Source organism: Lissotriton vulgaris, chromosome 9, assembly GCF_964263255.1.
Source record: "Lissotriton vulgaris chromosome 9, aLisVul1.2, whole genome shotgun sequence".
In the NCBI taxonomy this organism is placed as follows: Eukaryota; Metazoa; Chordata; class Amphibia; order Caudata; family Salamandridae; genus Lissotriton; species Lissotriton vulgaris.
In genome coordinates, this window is record NC_141697.1 from 896040677 (window position 1) to 896058180 (window position 17504).

At 42.8% G+C, this 17504-nt stretch overlaps 1 protein-coding gene across 2 annotated transcripts in view; it reads left to right on the forward strand.

The window, feature by feature from the left end:
- The window catches only part of LOC147692460 (cyclin-dependent kinase-like 1), a 304602-nt gene that overhangs the window by 209747 nt on the left and 77351 nt on the right, over window positions 1-17504 (forward strand). For both annotated transcript variants that reach the window (XM_086938671.1, XM_086938672.1), the window contains exons 5-6: window positions 10199-10289; window positions 10725-10925. In XM_086938671.1, the coding sequence (XP_086794797.1) occupies window positions 10199-10289; window positions 10725-10925 (292 nt within the window). The remainder of the gene's footprint in view (window positions 1-10198; window positions 10290-10724; window positions 10926-17504) is intronic.

Consider the following 17504-nt stretch of genomic DNA (forward strand, 5'->3'; position numbering starts at 1 on the left):
GTTTAGTCAACACCATACCTCTGGAATAGAATGATGGAGGTCTGGTATCTCCCTCAGGGCTCGATATCCCAGTCACCCGCAAGGGTAGACTAGAAACGCCGGAGCTGGATTTCTCTGCAGGAGAAAGACAGCGTCTCTTCTCAGCGCGTCGAGGAGGAGGAGGGGGGACAGCGTCCGCGGGCAGCTTGCATCTGCTGGGCTCTTACAGGGGCCGGCTGTTCAGCTCCTGAGTTCACCACACCATCGTTCGCTAGTTAGCAGCGATAGCAGTAGCGATAGCAGCTATGGTATCATCAGCATAACAGCAGCTTCGGGCTACCTGCAACAGGCAGCTAGCTTCAGCGAACCACAGCTAACAACGGGCAACAGGCTAAGGCAATGTTGGTGATATTTATACCTGAAAGGTGCCTTGTTTGACGTCAATAAAGATGTCACTAGGAAGTGATCGCCTATCAGTTGCTCATTAGAGTTCTATTACTAATCAAAACACAGCAAGCGGGGATTTCCAAGTTTGCTGAGTTTTTATCTTGTTGAAGAACTCGGAGTGTTAATCTAGGAATCTCAGATAGTGGCTTCTGATGTGTCATTCACTAATGAGCTGCAGAGGAAGCTGCACAGGAATGTGGCTCTGATCGTGTGAGGCCAGAGACGTGTTTCTGAAATATCACATTTGAACGTTTATGCCATTATAGGGAAATAAATGGATTATAGCCGTATAGGGGCACAAAGGTCATAGGGTAGATCAGGGTCCTAGATTAGAACGCAACAAGAAAAAATACAAAGCCTTGATGCAGATATGCAGCTCATATGAAACCAGCCACAAACACCATGCTGACTCTGCTGCCTTACTCAACAAGAACCAAGTTGGGAGTCCTTCAAGCTGTGAAGGCTCCCTTCAGCAGTTAGCCAAAACTGTCACAAAATACCCCTCCACAGAGGCTTCCGAAATGGTTTGAATAATAAACAAACTCCACAATCTCACTTGCATTAACCCAGACAACAAAAACGCTTTTACAACACTATTACAAGCAGCAGGCCTATCATGCACTTAAATATTTTTTTAGCAGAAGCAAAAGAGGATGTTGTTTATGGACTGCCCTATTTATAATAATGGCTGTATTTTATCTGTGTCATTACTCTCTGCTCAGGGGAGCAGGTTTATGATAAATGTAGTATTCTTTGAAAGTGCTACAAAGTAAACAGCAGGAAAAGAGACTGCATAATAAGAGCCTCTGACCTGGTAATAAAATTATGCGGCAACAAAGTGGCAAAATCTGTGGCAGTAATATTTCACTCGTTTTAACACATACTGATATTTTTTTGCGCTAATGTATCATCGAATTTGTTCTAGTTTAACACCTGAATATAACAATCGGCTACTCAAAGGCGGCCAGTTAACATTTTCAAAACAGTTTGCCACATTGCGGTACTATATATTGCATTTCTTTAGTACTTTTTGATTCATTTGAGCTAGAAAAAGTTTCATTAAAATCTGCAACCTATGCAGCAGATGGTGGCTTATGTGACAAATGTAGTAAATCCATATTTATGAAGAAAACCCCAAGGCCTAGAGAATCGCTTCATTGTAGTCGCTCTGATCATACGAAGCAATCTGAAATCAGGTCTAGAATTGATTACTTCCTTGTACCCTCCTCATTATTTGTAGCACTGCCATATTACTACAACCAGTTTTCGCCGGTCCTTACCTTCCCAAGTACGTAGTTCAATTCAGTCGGGCCGCACATAAATAATTCTATGCAGTGAACGTTTTGTGAAGTCTCTGCACAATTGTATTAATCCGCACTATTTCTTAAATAGGGTTTAGGGTAAGTGGTAGGCTTTGGTTTAGGGTTAAGATTAGAATCATGGTCTTGATTAGGCTTAGTCAGTGAGCTCACATTAGCTTTAGGATTAGGATAAAGTTTTTAGGGTTAAAATAAGGTTACTGCTTAGAGGAAGGTATAGGGTTAACTTAAGGTTTGGTCTAATGTAAATATCAGGTGTAGGGTGAAAATAAATGTAACAGTCAGGGTTAGGATACAGGTATGAGTTTGAGGTAATGTTAAGATTAGGTTTATGGTTAGAGTTAATGTAGCTATAGTATCGATGTAGTGTTGTCCATTCACTCGCTAATTACATTTCGACACATATCTGATGAATGTAGTGACAATTTGAGATAGTGAATTCTACGTAGTGGTAATTTAATGTAGTAATGTCATACCAACCTTCCAGTTAGTCCTGAGCTGCAATCCTAGTATGAGTAAGAAATACCGTAATAAAAGTGTAGATGTGATTAGATAATGTGAACCACAGGGTGCTGATCAGATGCAAATGTTTCTAAGTATGAAGTCAAATTTCAACACTTATTGACATGGATAAGCATCATTTATAGACATGTTTCCTAAAAGATTATACCAGTTCTCAAGTTTAAAGGTATTTCTTCACATGTGAAACTTGTTCACTTGAAACTATGAATGCACATCAGCATATCCTTTTTAATGTGATCACGTGATGGCAGTGATGTTAGCAACATGAACTCTAGTTTCTGGAAAATTACTAGGGCTTTAATACTGCCCATGTATTGCACAAACACTTTACTGGATCATATACCCATAGGACAATTTTAGGACCTTGGAGGGTAGCATACTGGATAGTAGAGTGTCTTATGTAATACTAATGCAATGCACATGTATTCTTTTAGTTACTCTGGGCCATATTTATTTATTTATTTATTTATTTTTTGACATTTATAGAGCGCAGCAAATACCCGTAGGCGTCTCGGCGCTAAAATCATCTGTCTCCTGTGTGTAGTCACCGCCTCACTGATTGAAGAGCCATGTCTTTAAAAGTTTTCGAAATTGTTGGAGTGACGGACTCGTCCTGATGTACTGAGGAAGGGCATTCCAGAGTTTGGGTGCGGCCACTGAAAAGCGGTGGTCACCCCAGGACACTGTTTTTGTTCGAGGAATTACTAATTGGTGTAAAGTGGAAGAGCGTAACTGTCTGCAGGGTATGTAGGGAGTTAATTGGTTTTTGAGGGCATGCGGTCCTTGGTTGTTAAGTGATTTATAAACTATGCACAAGGACTTGAACTTTATTCTTTTGTGGATCGGTAACCAGTGGTACTGCCTGATCGTATCTGAAATGGGACTGAACTTAGCAGTTCCTGAAATCAGTCGTGCAGCCGCATTCTGAATGGACTGTAACTTTTGCATGACCCTGGCCTGGGCATTAAGAAATAGCCCGTTACAATAGTCTAGTGATGACAAGACTAAAGCACTGACCAGTGTCTTAATTGCTGCCTCAGGTAGAAAGGGGCGAATCTTCCTGATCATTTTCAGTTTAAAATGGGCGGTGGTAGCGACTTTATTTGCATGGTCCAGAAAGGTGAGCCCGTCATCAAAGATGACTCCCAAATTCCTGACTTTAGCTGATGGAGTGGGGGGTGAGCCAAAAGCTGCTGGCCACCAGCATGATGACCATGCTGGGAGGAGTGGTCCAAAGATGACTACCCCAGTTTTTTCTGAGTTCAGCTGGAGGCAATTTTTGGTCATCCACTCTCCTATTTCCAGTAGTCCATCTTTAAAGTTTTGTGCCACTTGTCCTCCGTTTCCCTTGATGGCCAGGACCAGTTGTGTGTCGTCTGCGTAAGACGTTAGGCTCATCCCATATGCCCTGATGACATGGGCGAGGTCCGACACATATATATTAAATAGTGTCGGACTAAAGGATGAGCCTTGGGGGACCCCGCATGGCAGCGAGAGTTGCGCAGACTGGAAAGGTCCGAGGGTGACTGCTTGAGATCTCTCTGCTAGAAAGGAGGCAAGTAGGTCTCTGGCATGATTTCGGATGCCCAACTTTCCGACACGGTCGACCAAGATGTTGTGGTCGACCGTGTCGAAGGCTGCAGATAGATCCAATAGAACTAGAATAGCGGTACCTCCTTGGTCCCGGATGGCTCTGACATCGTCAGCAGCTTTAATGAGGGCCGTCTCGGTCCCGTGGTACCTCCGAAAGCCGAATTGGGAGTCGTCGAGCAGTCAGTGTTTTTCTAAAAAGTCAGATAGTTGGGAATTCATGGCCTTTTCGACCACTTTGGCCAAGAATGGAAGGCTAGCAATAGGTCTGTAATTTTTAAGTTCTTTTTTATCTAAGCAGGGTTTTTTTAATAAAGGTTTCAATAAAGTGTTTTTTAGAGATTTTGGGTAAATAGCCGAAGACACGATGGTGTTACAGACTTGTGTCAGCACAGGTATGATGGACTCCATTACTGGTGGTAGAACTGATAGAGGACAAGGGTCCAGGGCGGAACCACTTTTGATAGAGGAAACAATAGTCCTTGTGTGCTCATCTGTGAGTGGGGTGAAACTTGAGAAATCATTGGTTGAATGGGCACAAAGGGGATCCCTATTAATGGTCGCGGGTTTAGAGGCGAAGGCCTGATAAATTTCGTCCACCTTGGTGAAAAAAAAAAAAGTCTGCCAGAGCGTTACAGAGAGCTTGAGACGGGGGGCCATATGTATCAAGGAACCAATTTGCGATTCTGTAATAGCGATTTTTAAGAAATCGCTATTTCAGAATCGCAAAATAGTATGTATCAAGAAAAACGCATTTTTTTAGCGATTTCTTGATATTCCTTAATTGCGAATTCGCAAATTGCGAATTCGCAAATAAGGAATACTTTCCCATTCATTTCTATGGGCCAGGAGGCCCATAGGAAGGAATGGGAATTTTTTCTCAATTTGCGAATTCGCAATTTGCTAATCGCAAATTGAGAATAATTTCAAGGGTGCAGGGGTGTCCAAAGGACACCCTGTTGCACCCCTGAAATAAGTATAGGTGCACATGTGGTGCACATACATGCCGTAAGGGCATGTATGTGTGTCACAGGGCACTTTGAAAAATGCAAAAATGTGCATTTTTTAAGGAATTCGCAACTTACCACCAACTAGAAGTTGGTGGTAATTTGCGATTCCTTAAAGCCATTTAGCAATTTTTTTTGCCTTCTTACATTGCATTTAAGGAATCGCAAAATTTGCTATTCGTTAAATGCAATCGCAAAATAAGGAATCGCAAATTTTGAGATTCCTTATTTTGCATTGGATTTTCCTTCATACATATCATTTTGCGAATTCCCATTCGCAAAGGCCGACATTCTGCGAATTTCGGCCTTTGCGAATGCGAATTTCAATGATACATATGACCCCAAGCCCCTTACCCAGAGCAATGATCGTTTCTATCTTTCAGAAAGAAAAATTGAATTGAATGAAATGTAGTGTATTTTTATTTGTGCTTTTATGGTCATATCAACCGACATAAAGATTTTTGATGATGATGTAGTTATATGACACCCTATGACATCGACGGTAAGCCACAGTGCATCCTTAATAAACTTCCATGTTAGATTATCTTTTTCCACCATTGAGGTCGGAGGTGTTTAGGAGAGTCCCAAGAATGTCAGGAAAATCTTTGCAAAATTAATAAGGACTTCCAAGTATTTTTGGAGGTCAAATATTGTTGGAACCTGGAGACAGGTTTAAAACCAGCAGGCTACAACTGGGTTTAAGAATGTAAAAGGGGAGATTTGTTGTCTTTGAGGGCCCTTAACACCATTTTCTATTAGGAGCATGCTGTTCACATTTTGTCCAAAATGCAACCGAACACTCACTATAATCTTCTCCAGAACTGACTATTGTAATGCCCTCCTCCTCAACGCACAGGAAAAGGTCCTAAACAAACTCCAACTGGTACAGAACGCCTCAGCGAGAATTCTCCTAGGTATCCCCAAATCCAGTTCCATTTCCCCTTTCATCCGTCAGCTCCATTGGCTTCCTGTCAAGAGCCGGACTAAGTTCAAGGCACTGTGCATCGCCTACAAGGCCATTAACAACTCTGGCCTGCACTTCCTTAAACATGCCTTCCGTCCACTTGTATCATCCAGGACACTCCGTTCAGCTTCAGCTCACCCCCTTAACGTCCAACGAACAAAAAAAGCTAACTGGGGCGACAGGTGTTTTGTCATTTCCACAGCCAAACTGTGGAATTCTCTCCCTCTCATAATCAAAACCAGTCCCACCCTAAATAGCTTCAGGAAGCAACTAAAAACATGTCTGTTTACACATTAACTGCGCTCCACTTGTCTATCCTCAAAATCATTAAGCGCTGAGACACCCCAGGGTAATTGCGCGCTATACAAGTTGCCAAAACATAAACATAAACATAAATGGCAATCACCTGGTGTGTTCGTTGTGCCTCCAGAGAGACTATATGCCTGTTCGACATATAAACCCTTTATTCCATAGGCAAAAAATAATTTTGGCTCATTGGGCTAAGATTGATATGGCTCAATGAGAATTAGAAACCAAAAGAGAAATAAACCCATTGAAGGAGGAGATGGGCTTTTCTTAGGACGAGAAAGATATTTTTCTGAGGTGGCTCAGAGGAAACACACTTTGGCACAGACTCCAAAAAGCCTTGAAGGTGCAGAAACATTTCTTGAAAAATATTGGAAAGAGACCCTAAGACCACGGTGCCTTTGACAAAGGATACTAAAATCCAATTGAAAGGTATTGGGCCTTATTACAAGTACAACGGTCGTCAGGACCGCAATACTCGTGGTGGTGTTTCGACCTGTGGCTCCACACTGCGGGTCCGCCTGCAGTATTCTGAGTGTGGCAGTTGGATCGCCATGAGACCATGAGGTTTGCAACTGGCCTGAATAAACTGGCGGTGCCAGTGCAGGCAATGCAGATCATATTTCGAATTGCCTTATCACTGCCCTTTTCATGGTGGTGAGCCCTCCATGAAAATGGTGGCGTAGAGGCAACTAAAGGGGCCCTAACTGGGCTTGGGGGTGCATGTGTTTTTCCCCCCTGTAATTGAACCTCTGTTCCTGCATGGTATGCATGACACACTGTGTCGGAACGTGCTGCAGGCAATGTCATAGCAGTGGGCTGCGTGTTAGGCCCTCCTATGAGCCTAACAGCCCACCACTGTGAGACTGCCGCAGCACCGCCCGCCCTCCACGGATTGCACTCAAAATCCATCTGGCTGGCACACTACGGGCTTGGCGGTCCTTCTGTCGACGCGACAGTGGAATACCAACAGGAGGACTGCCAAAATCAGCCCAGAGTATCGAACCCAACTGTATATGTGTCGAATAATTCATATAAGGAGGTGCATAAGTTGGAATCTGTGGCATACAAAAGCATTGTGTCAAAGACGTTTATGAATGTCGTAAATTAAATCCTTCCAGAAACAAAATGAAGGGTGATGGGAAGGAGTTAATAAAAGTTTTAGATCTATGGACACATATTGCTCAAGGTCCAAAAAGGAAAGTATAAATCTATTGACTCAAACAGTGATCAAGTTTGCCTAAATAAGGACAAACTGACATGACAAGAGTGAATTTGACTACACGAAGCAAACCATCAGCCTCAACTTCAGAGCAAGATCAATATCATAAAGACAGGAATGCAGATCAGATGTCTGAGCATGATCAAGTTTGAAAGTCATAAGACTAATCCTTGGGCTCTTCTTCATTCCATGATTAAGTTTGAAGACACAGTCAGAAAGAGAGCTCTGTCATTAGCCACACATAGGTCTCCCCCCAGATAAGGAAAGTAAAGGAGTGAAAGCAGTTGGCTGAAAAATTGAGACATCAGCTGTGACACAATGGTCTATATCCAACACCAACACTTTGGTAAATATATATGTCCATTGACTGTGAGATGAAGTGGGGGAGTTAATGAAACACCTTCCAGAGAAGTTTCAAAAGAGAGGAAATGTAACTGTAGAAGAGGGGAAAACATTACATTGTAAACACCTCTTTAAAATCTGCACGAAACTCAGCAGACACAGCTAGTCAACAACTTATACAGTTCTTCGAACATATTTTTAGATACTGGTGATCCAGCTGTAATTTCTCAATGCAAAATATCATTTACCTCTAGTTTACTGATTTAAAGGTAATGGACCTTTGCCACCATGTATCACTTCCAGGAGTCTTTACATAAACATAAAAAATCAAAATGTAATTAATATTTACGTCAATAAAGAGAATTGTGAGTCTTTTAAAGGGTTTTATTTTCTAGTTAAAAGTTAAGGTTCTCTGACCCTTTATTCATTAGTCAAATATCAATCAGGTTACAGAATTGAAAATAGGAAAAATAGAATTAATTACAGAACATATTACAGACTGAATACAAGGCATTCCATAAAGGAAGGGAATGAGGCATCAAATGCCAGTAGAATTATTTAAAGAGTTCAGGAAAAATATAATTCAAGAGTGAGTTTTGCAAGGCTAATCAATAATTAATAATTGGCAAAAATCACCCATAAAGAGAAATAAATGCATAAGGCAAAGAAATCTTTTCAAAACTAGTTAATTAGTCAAAGCATAAAGTTAGAGTTTTAGCATCTAAATCTAAACCTGTTCCCTCAGTTGCTTTCTCTGCCCTGGTCTGTTCATCTGTCTCTCTCCCTCTCCATTGTCTGACAGAGAGGCTGTTCCTTGAAAATGCTCCTCCTTCACAAGACCACAGAGGAATGTGATCTGCCTTGCCAAAATATGACGTGCAAGGACTCGCTGAGAAAAATATGAACAAGGTCTTTCTTCAGATGCAATCTCCTCCAAGGCTGCGCCTGCAATGCTCACGTACCTAACCCATATGATGTCTGGTCAGAATCTGCTCCCTCTCCTCATCTCTCTTCTAAGCCGAAGGCTGACATGCCCCCTGAGGGGGTCATTATGTATACTCTAATTCTTGGCTGACTACACTAATAATGTGGCAGTTTCAGTAGAAACTCGCACTGTGATTGGTTAGTATAGGTGGCATGAGGGTCTCACCATCCTGTTCTCGCATTGCAAATCCAACTCATACCAGTTTTAACAAAGGAAGTGTTAAGGCTTAATACAGTCATATGTTTCACCATCAATAATCATACAAATATTGCAACATTTAATAGGAAAATATGTATCAGTCTATTTCCTTCTCGCTTTCACATTGCATGCAAGGATGACACTCTCCCACAAACACTGGTACATTGACACAATGACAAGAGTGTACAGTTCATTGTGGCATTGACCCATTTGTCTTTACTCGAGGCACTTGGCAGTTCATGTAGCTGGCACAATCTTCTGCGCATGCGTCTCTCATTCAGCACACTGCTAACAATTCTCACCCATGCAGGATTCGTAGGCATCCATTTTATTTTGGGCACAAAAACAAAACAAACACAAAAGAATATTAATTTATTAAGTAAAACCCATTATGTTTATCTCCCCCATACTAGTACCCTGTATTAGTTATTACCTAGCAATAGCTATTAGTTTAAAGCAGCTTTTCTATTATTTGTGCACAACATGCAAAAATGTGCAATGTACAACATAGCATAAACATGCACCAGTGCAGATTTTCAAAGCACAAACAGTTAATACATACTCATAGCAACATGCTCTAATGTTTTAAATAGCTTTGCATGCAAAATGCATTTGCCCCACATCTAGGGGCCCATTATGATGTCGGGCGAATTACCCCGCCAGGCTGGCGGTAGCCACCGCTGGCCTGGCGGGGTCAATCCGCCCGACATCATCACCAGAATTCCCCCCCGCCATATTAGGATGGCAGGGGGGACCGTGGCGGACGTAAAGACCGTCCGCCGCTTTTCCGCCCCGGTGGCCAGGCTCCTAGAAAGTATCCTTTAGCCTTGTAAATGGTTGAACACATCTTAGGAATAACTTTGACCTTTCTCAGTGTATAGGTGTTTCTCCTAGCTGATCATAGGATGAACGGCTGTCTCACTATTGAAAGTGACTGGCATAGGGTTTCTACTATACTTTGGGTCACGTGTCCTATGTATTTTTGAATAAAGCTGTATAATGGTATCAGCCTCAGCTCGTCCTTCATTAAGCTTGCATGAAAGTTAGAAAGTGAATATATATGTTGAACCTGAAGAATATGCGTAACGCGCCCAAACAATACAGAACTTTCCAAGGAAAAGGAACCAAGCAGCAACATTAAAGCGGCCTGTCTGTATTCAGAATTTGGAATTACAAAGGGGCACTGATAAAGTAGCTAATCGATGTTCTCAGATCTGTTTCTCTTATGTAAACTTCATTTCCTACAGACAGTCCCATTATGATGACCTGAAGATGAATCTCTACTCATAACATATCCCTGTTTCTGATTCTCCACAGTGTATCCACCGAGATGTGAAACCTGAAAACATCCTGCTCACCAAGCGAGGCATTGTGAAGCTCTGTGACTTCGGTTTCGCCACCATGTTCAGTACGTATGAGAAAGGAAGGGTTGGACTGGGTATTAGCCAGAGGTTCTGGAAACGGGAGATTCATCCAAACACAAGGATTGATGAGGCTGGCACAGGCTAGCTATCTAATTGGATGGGTGGATGGATGGATAGATAAATACATTTGGGTTGGTCTGGATGTATGGCTGAATAGATGGATGTACGATGGGCAAACATATGAATATGGAGATAAATGGGTTGAGCAAGGTTATTGATTACATGGATAGCATGCAAAAAATATGAAATTAGGACTGCATACGAAATGGGGAATGTTAGGGTTGAAGGAAGCAAAAAGCTTTGGAAGTGGGTGATGGCTCTAAAGTGGTTGACAAAACAGTGCATGAAAGTGTCAGGTAACATCAGGAATAGCTGCAGGACCATCAGGAGTCACTCTGTTTTCTTCCTCGCCTTTGCAGCTGGACCTGATGCCTATTACACAGATTATGTGGCCACACGCTGGTACCGGGCCCCGGAGCTGCTTGTTGGGGACACACAGTATGGACCCCCAGTGGATGTCTGGGCTATTGGCTGTGTACTTGCGGAGCTGATCTCTGGGAACCCTCTGTGGCCAGGCCGCTCTGATGTGGACCAGCTCTACCTCATCAGGAAAACTCTGGGTAAGCAGCTAAATATCCTCTTCTATTCGTCTGCCAGAGGTTAGGATCTGGAAGAAACATTACATTGGATTTTACATTGTATTTCTAATGTATTACACTCTCATAACGCAAAAGCACTTTGGAACATGCTACAAATGTGGTTGGAAGTTAATGAAATGCATATTTATAATGACCAAACCCAGGGGCGGATGTATGACGTTACAACGCATACTTTTACAACGCCTACCTTTACAACACATTTTTTACAACGCAACATCCATTACAACGCAAGCATTTACAACGAACTTTTAAAAACTACCTTTACAACGCATTCCATTACATCGCATACTACCTTTACAACGCATACCATTACAACGCATAACATTACATTGCATGTAAGGTAAGTATTGGATAGTGTAGGGGTAAAAATTACTATTCTAACTCCAGGGGGTGCAACAGTAGGGTAAGTGTTGGATAGTGTAGGGGTAAAAATTACTAATCTAACTCCAGGGGGTGCAACAGTAGGGTAAGTGTTGGATAGTGTAAGGGTACTATGTGTTGTAATGCTATGAGTTGTAATGGTATGCATTGTAATGACTGCGTTGTAATGACATGCGTTGTAGTGGTGTGCGTTGTAGTGTCATGCGTTGTAATGGTTGCATTGTAAATGCATGCGTTGTAATGGATGTTGCGTTGTAAAAGTTTTGTTGTAATGGTAGTGCGTTGTAAAAGCTGCGTTGTAAAGGTTGTTTCCCCCCAGGGGCATATCTACAAGCCCCTATCGCCTGTGGTGATATGGGCTTGGCCTTATTTACAAGGCAGCATTAAGCCACTTAACGTGTAAATAAGGTACCCTTTCACGCTATACTTAGCGTGAATGGGGCGGACAATGGGTGTTGTGATGACCGTTCCACTGCAACAACCATTGATTTTGACGCCGCCCATATTTACACGGGTGACGTAAATATGGGGCAGCACCAAAATTAAGACCCAGGAAAACGAGACCAAATCCTTGATTTCGCCTAGTTTTTGCTGTTTCCATGTGTGCTGCATTGTGCAGCACTCATAGAAACAGCAAAACATAATTGATTTTTTATGTGCAGGAAGGTGCCCCTTCCTGCACATAAATAATCATGAAAAAAATGACGAGTGCAACTTTTATGTGTGCTGCACAAAGCAGCACACATAGAAGTTACAAAACGTCATTTCAGATTGTTTATGTGCAGGAAGGGGCCTCTTCCTGCACATAAACAGTCCTTCCACTCAACGCAAGCACCCTTTCGCTATGGTGCAAGGGTGCCTGCGTCGGCTCTAGGCTGCTACATTTAGCGCCAGCGCAGGGATAAATGCAGGGCTTCACCTTATTCTAGTAAATACGGTGCAACCCTGCGTTTTAGAAGTGACGCCACTCTGCCACTTCTATTGTAAATATGCCCTCGAGTCTCTTTAGTAACCAATAAATGTGTCTTAAATGAAGAGAAGGAAGAAGTGATATTGAGGGATAGAAGGAAAAATGGGTGAGGCTTAAGACCAAATCTCTGATTACAAATTGGGCAGTTAATACTGTCCTTTGCATAAATCTCTGTTTAAGCACGGACGGAATTATGAGTTTGGTTTTATTTTACACATCCAATAATTACCAGATGCAAATAACCCAACATTCGTTAAATTTCAGCAGTTCAAATCTGCCGAAATTTAACAGGGGGCTCATTTACAATAGAATGGTGCCGCACAATGCCGAAAGCAATTGTGCAGTGCTGCGTCATTCTAAAAGTGCAGGAAAGCACCATATTTACAAGAATACAGTGTATTCCTGTACTGGCCCATGCACCAGTGCTATAAAAGCATCTTAGCACCAAGGCAGGCACCCTTGAACCATGTTTCAGGCCGCCTGCGTTGCGGGGATGATTGATTTTGTGTGGGGGACACCTTTCTGCACAAGATCAATCAATGGAGGCGATTTCCTCCTATGTGTACTGCATTCTGCAGCACACATGGAAAGAGGAACATATGAGTAATAATCAGGCTATTTCTCCTCAGTACACCTCACTAACGCCACCCCTAGGGTGGCGTTAGAATCTGATGCATTCCCAGGTTTACGATTCTTCGTGAATCTGGAAATGCTTCAGATTCTATGAGTGTAGTGTGGGAATATCCACAGCAACAAACATGGAGCACCCCTTTCACGCAGTGTTCTGCATGAAAGGAACAGATTTTTACAAGGCTATGAAAAGCCACGCAAAGTGGCTTTGCGTGGACTTGTAAATATGCTGCAGCACATTACGCCACCAGAGTGACAAAAAAGTGATCCTTCAAGGGCACAAAAGTGCATCTAGGGCCTAGTAAATGAGGTCCTCGGATTTTATGCTAAACACCAAATCCGCATGCTATTATTACCCATAAGCTCATAACAGGTGATATTTAATAACACCCGGTAAATGACGTACCCTGTGTTATCGTTATCGTTATTTATCGGGATGATAAATAACACCTCAACTTGTAACCAGGCTCTAAAGGTAATTCTGCGGCAATAAGGAGAAACTGCGCCGGGAATGTGAAGGGTTGAAAAGCAGGTAATGATATCACAGGCAGGATGATGGGCATAGTGACTGAGGTAGAGAAGGAAGGCAAGATGAGAAGCAGAAGAGACCTTCCCTGAGAAGGAATTAGGATGGTTGCTAAGTGGTTGGAGGCAGTGATCTTTTATCTTATGGAGAGTTATTTGGAGTATAGCATAGAACATAGAGTATAGTATAGCATAGAGATAAGGATGGGAGAAGGATGATCTTCATGGAGTGTGAGGGATTGAACCCTGGACATGTTGCCACTCAAAACAAAGCAAATGCCTACTAGTTCAAGGATCCCTGGTTTGCATCCTTCAACTAGCGAAACTAGCCACCTTAGATTTAGGAAAAATGAAGCCTAACTTTTTTTATTTCTTGGTGTGCGTTTAAATCCAAGCCTGAAAGAGTTACTCTATGCACATCAATTCATTGATTCTTCAGAGGGTGAATGAAAAGGGGTAAACGAAGAGAAGAAAAAATAGTACTTCTGGCAATAAATTATGTGTTCTGTTTATCCAAACACTGAGCCCTTTGCACTAGGGGCCATATTTACAAGCCCTGTGCACTGCCGTCACGTCACTTTTTGTGACGTTCTGTGTCGCAAAAGGCTTAGCATATCTACAAGGCCACGTGAAGCCAGCCTTCGTGGCTTTTCATGGTCTTGTAGATATGGAGTAAGGCAAAGTAGCGCAAGTCGCTGCCTTGCCGTACTCTGCGTGAAAGAGCCATTCATGGGTATTGCTGTGTGTTCCCACTCAACACCCATGGAATTTGACACTGCTTCAGATGTACATCATCTTGTTAACCCGGGACAGTGGCAAAACCTTGCGCCTCCCTAGAGCAAGCGTAATGAGGAGACTTTTTTACATTTCTTCTATTTTTTCCCTCTTTCCATATGTGCTGCATTCTGCAGCACACATAGAATGAGGAAAACGTCTCTTGTATTGTTTTTGTGCAGGAAGGGGCCCCTTCCTACACAAACACAATTGTGCTAACATCACAGACACCCTTGCACCCTGGTGCAAGAGAGCCTGTGTTGGTGCACAGCCTCTAATTGTGTGTCGGCACTAGCTGAAAGGGCAGGAATGCACTGTATCTTGTAAACATTGTGCAATCCTGCCATTTCAAATTGGCATAGGGCAGCACAGCAAAATGAGTTGCAGCCCTGCCCTATGGCAATTCTTTGTAAATATGCCCTTAGATGTTCTGGCCATTTACTTTCCTAGAGTTATCTTTGCCTGTGCTCTGGTTCAACAAGGACTTCAAATCTTCCTAGAACTCCAATGATACATTGTAGAAAATTGGGATTTCTGATTAAGGTGGGTGAAAACCCTTTTATTGCAACTACCGCAATCCTTGTCAGGGTGAACTACTAAAGTCGCTATATTAACCTGTGCTTAATCCTCTGGCAGCTTAGCACAAATGCAGTCAGGCCTAGCTTAAGGCAATGTATAAAGTATTTATGCAGCACACAAACAATATTGAGATGAAAACACAACACAAGAAAAATCCTACACCTATTTAGAAAGATAGAGTAAAATATAACAAATAGAATTTGACCAAAATGACAAAATCCAACATGTAGAACCAGAGATATGCAGCTTTTAAGGTTTGAGTAAAACTAACGCCAAAAAGCAGAAGGAGATAGCTGGGTTTCACAAGTTCAGGTCGACTGCGATGGAGTGGGGGTCAAATACAGGGGCCAGGTTAGCCCCAATGAAACAGTTACCTTCTCAAAGCCCAGCGCACAGAGTTCAAAACTTTAGGATTTTGCAGGAAGAGCTCAACTGATGTCAGCCAAGGGTCCGGGTCCTGGGGAGGCACAACTTGGGGAGCAGGAACTCAGTCCAGCTGAGGCCAGCAGGGCTCAACCAGGTCCAGGCAAGTGCAGTTCCAGGTTCAGGCAGAGCCTGTTGTAGCAGGTCAGCTGGGCTATTGCAGGGAGGCCTCTGAGGCTTGTTGTGTCCCTGTTACTCAGAATAGGAGGTCAGCCAACTGACCCTTGAAGTCACTCTTGTAGTTCTAGGCTCAAGGAGATGGTCTTCTTTCCTTCAAGCAGCAAGGCAGGGCTCAAGCAGCAAGGTGGTCCCCTGAATAATACCCCAAGCCTCAAGTAGGAGGGTAGTCCTCTGGTAGAAGAGGAGCAGTCCTCTGAGAAACAAGACAGGCCTCAAGCAGCAGGGCAGTCCTCTCAGAAACAAGGAAGTCTTCAAGCAGCAGTGCAGTCTCCTGAACTACAAGGCATTCCTTCTGAAGTCTTCCATAGGTCCATGAGTGTACTGATGAGTGGTTCTGACAGCCCCATGTTTAGACCTGGTGCCAGCTTTGAAGAAACTCCTAGAGTTTTACCCCCACAGATGGTTCTGGAAGGTCCTTCCTCCTTGCTCAGGTCCCAAGATGTCTGAGGTGACAAAAGCCTGGTGTCTAGTTATTTGTGAATGTGCTGAGGCAGCTTCTTTGACATACTAATAACTGCAGATAACAGCTCCGCCCATCCCATCCTGGCAGGATGAACCTCTCCCAGCTACACCAAGAACCTATTATTCACTGCTTAGGCCCAATATGCATTCCTGATCGGGGAGCAATTCACATTCCCAGCAGCTGGAAGCTCCTAGAATGACAGGATACCACATTCCCTGGGAGCCGTACCCTCAAAATGCTCACCTTCTGGCTGCACCTACTTTGCAGTTAGAATGACAGAGTTTCAGAGTGGCCAGAAGAAGGGAAAGGAATTAGCGAGGATACTGCAGGGATGAAGATCTGTAACAAGAGATTCCTTGAAGTTAGACAAGATGTTCATTTATTTTCCTTTGTCGTTCACAGAAAACCAATCATAGTTAATACTGGGTTATATTACTTAGTGTCTTACCTGTGGAAGAAAACTGTTAGTCACACTGTTAGTCGTGTTAACTGACAGTTAACATGATTTCTCTCCTTGAACTTTCATCGGAGTGTTGTCTACTGAAAGAATTATTCAGAAGCATAGTTTGTTACTTCAAGAAAGCAGTGTTATTCTCACACTAGGCTACAATTGCTATACAGACTGATTTTCATCTCAGTATCCTTTGGTTCAGTCTTAAGAGCATGCCTACACACCATTTGCCTTAGATATTGAGTGCTTTAAAATACTCTTAAATTGGTGGAATGAAGTTGCACTTGAAGTGAGTCTGTTATATGTGACGTTCCCACTTCAAGAAAAATTAAACTAAAAGCTTCACTGCAATCCTGAATAAAGGCAGGTGGTTGCAGTAAGTCAGAATAGTCTTTCACACTAGCGGTTCACTAAGACCCTTCTCACCTGGAGGGGCCCAGAGTTCTCCTCGGTTGAAAGGCTGCAAACTTGTGGAAGATGACCACTACCGGGAACTGCCCTAATACCAAGCAATGCAGTCCAGACTCAGTTCCCTTAAATAGCGGGTTGAACAAAGATGGAGGACGAGATTTATCCCACTCTACCAAGATTTCGACTGCCTTTGGAAATCTTGTGGGAGCCTGCGAGAACCAGTCTAAACTGGAACTAAGCAATCACCCAAAGGAAATATTAAGTAGGTTAGTGAAAACACAGTATATGTACTCTAGGAAAATAACAGTAGGCATAACATACTTGGCAGTACAGAAACCCCCTGTACATTATAGTGGTAACAACCATGGAATACAGGGTATATTCAGTGAACATACCAGTATGGTTGTACAGCAAACCGCTGGGAAATATGTGGTCCAATGGTGGCATAGAGTCTTTGGCAAGGTGGGTGAAAGGTGCTATGAGGTGAATATGCCTATGCTTTAAGCAGGAATATGCTTTGCAGTGCCTCATGGAAACAACGCGGCCTGTAACAAGGTGAATGCATGGAGGGAAAATGGGTGCAACCACAAGTTGGAGAGGGACAGTGCAAGCATGCACGGTGACATAGGGACCTAGAGCTTTCAAGGAGCCCCTTATATAGCAGGTCTCAGAATGTTTAGGTAAGGAGAATGCCAACTTGCTAAAAGTCACATTTTCAAAATTGTAATATATAATCCAACTTTACCATTAAGG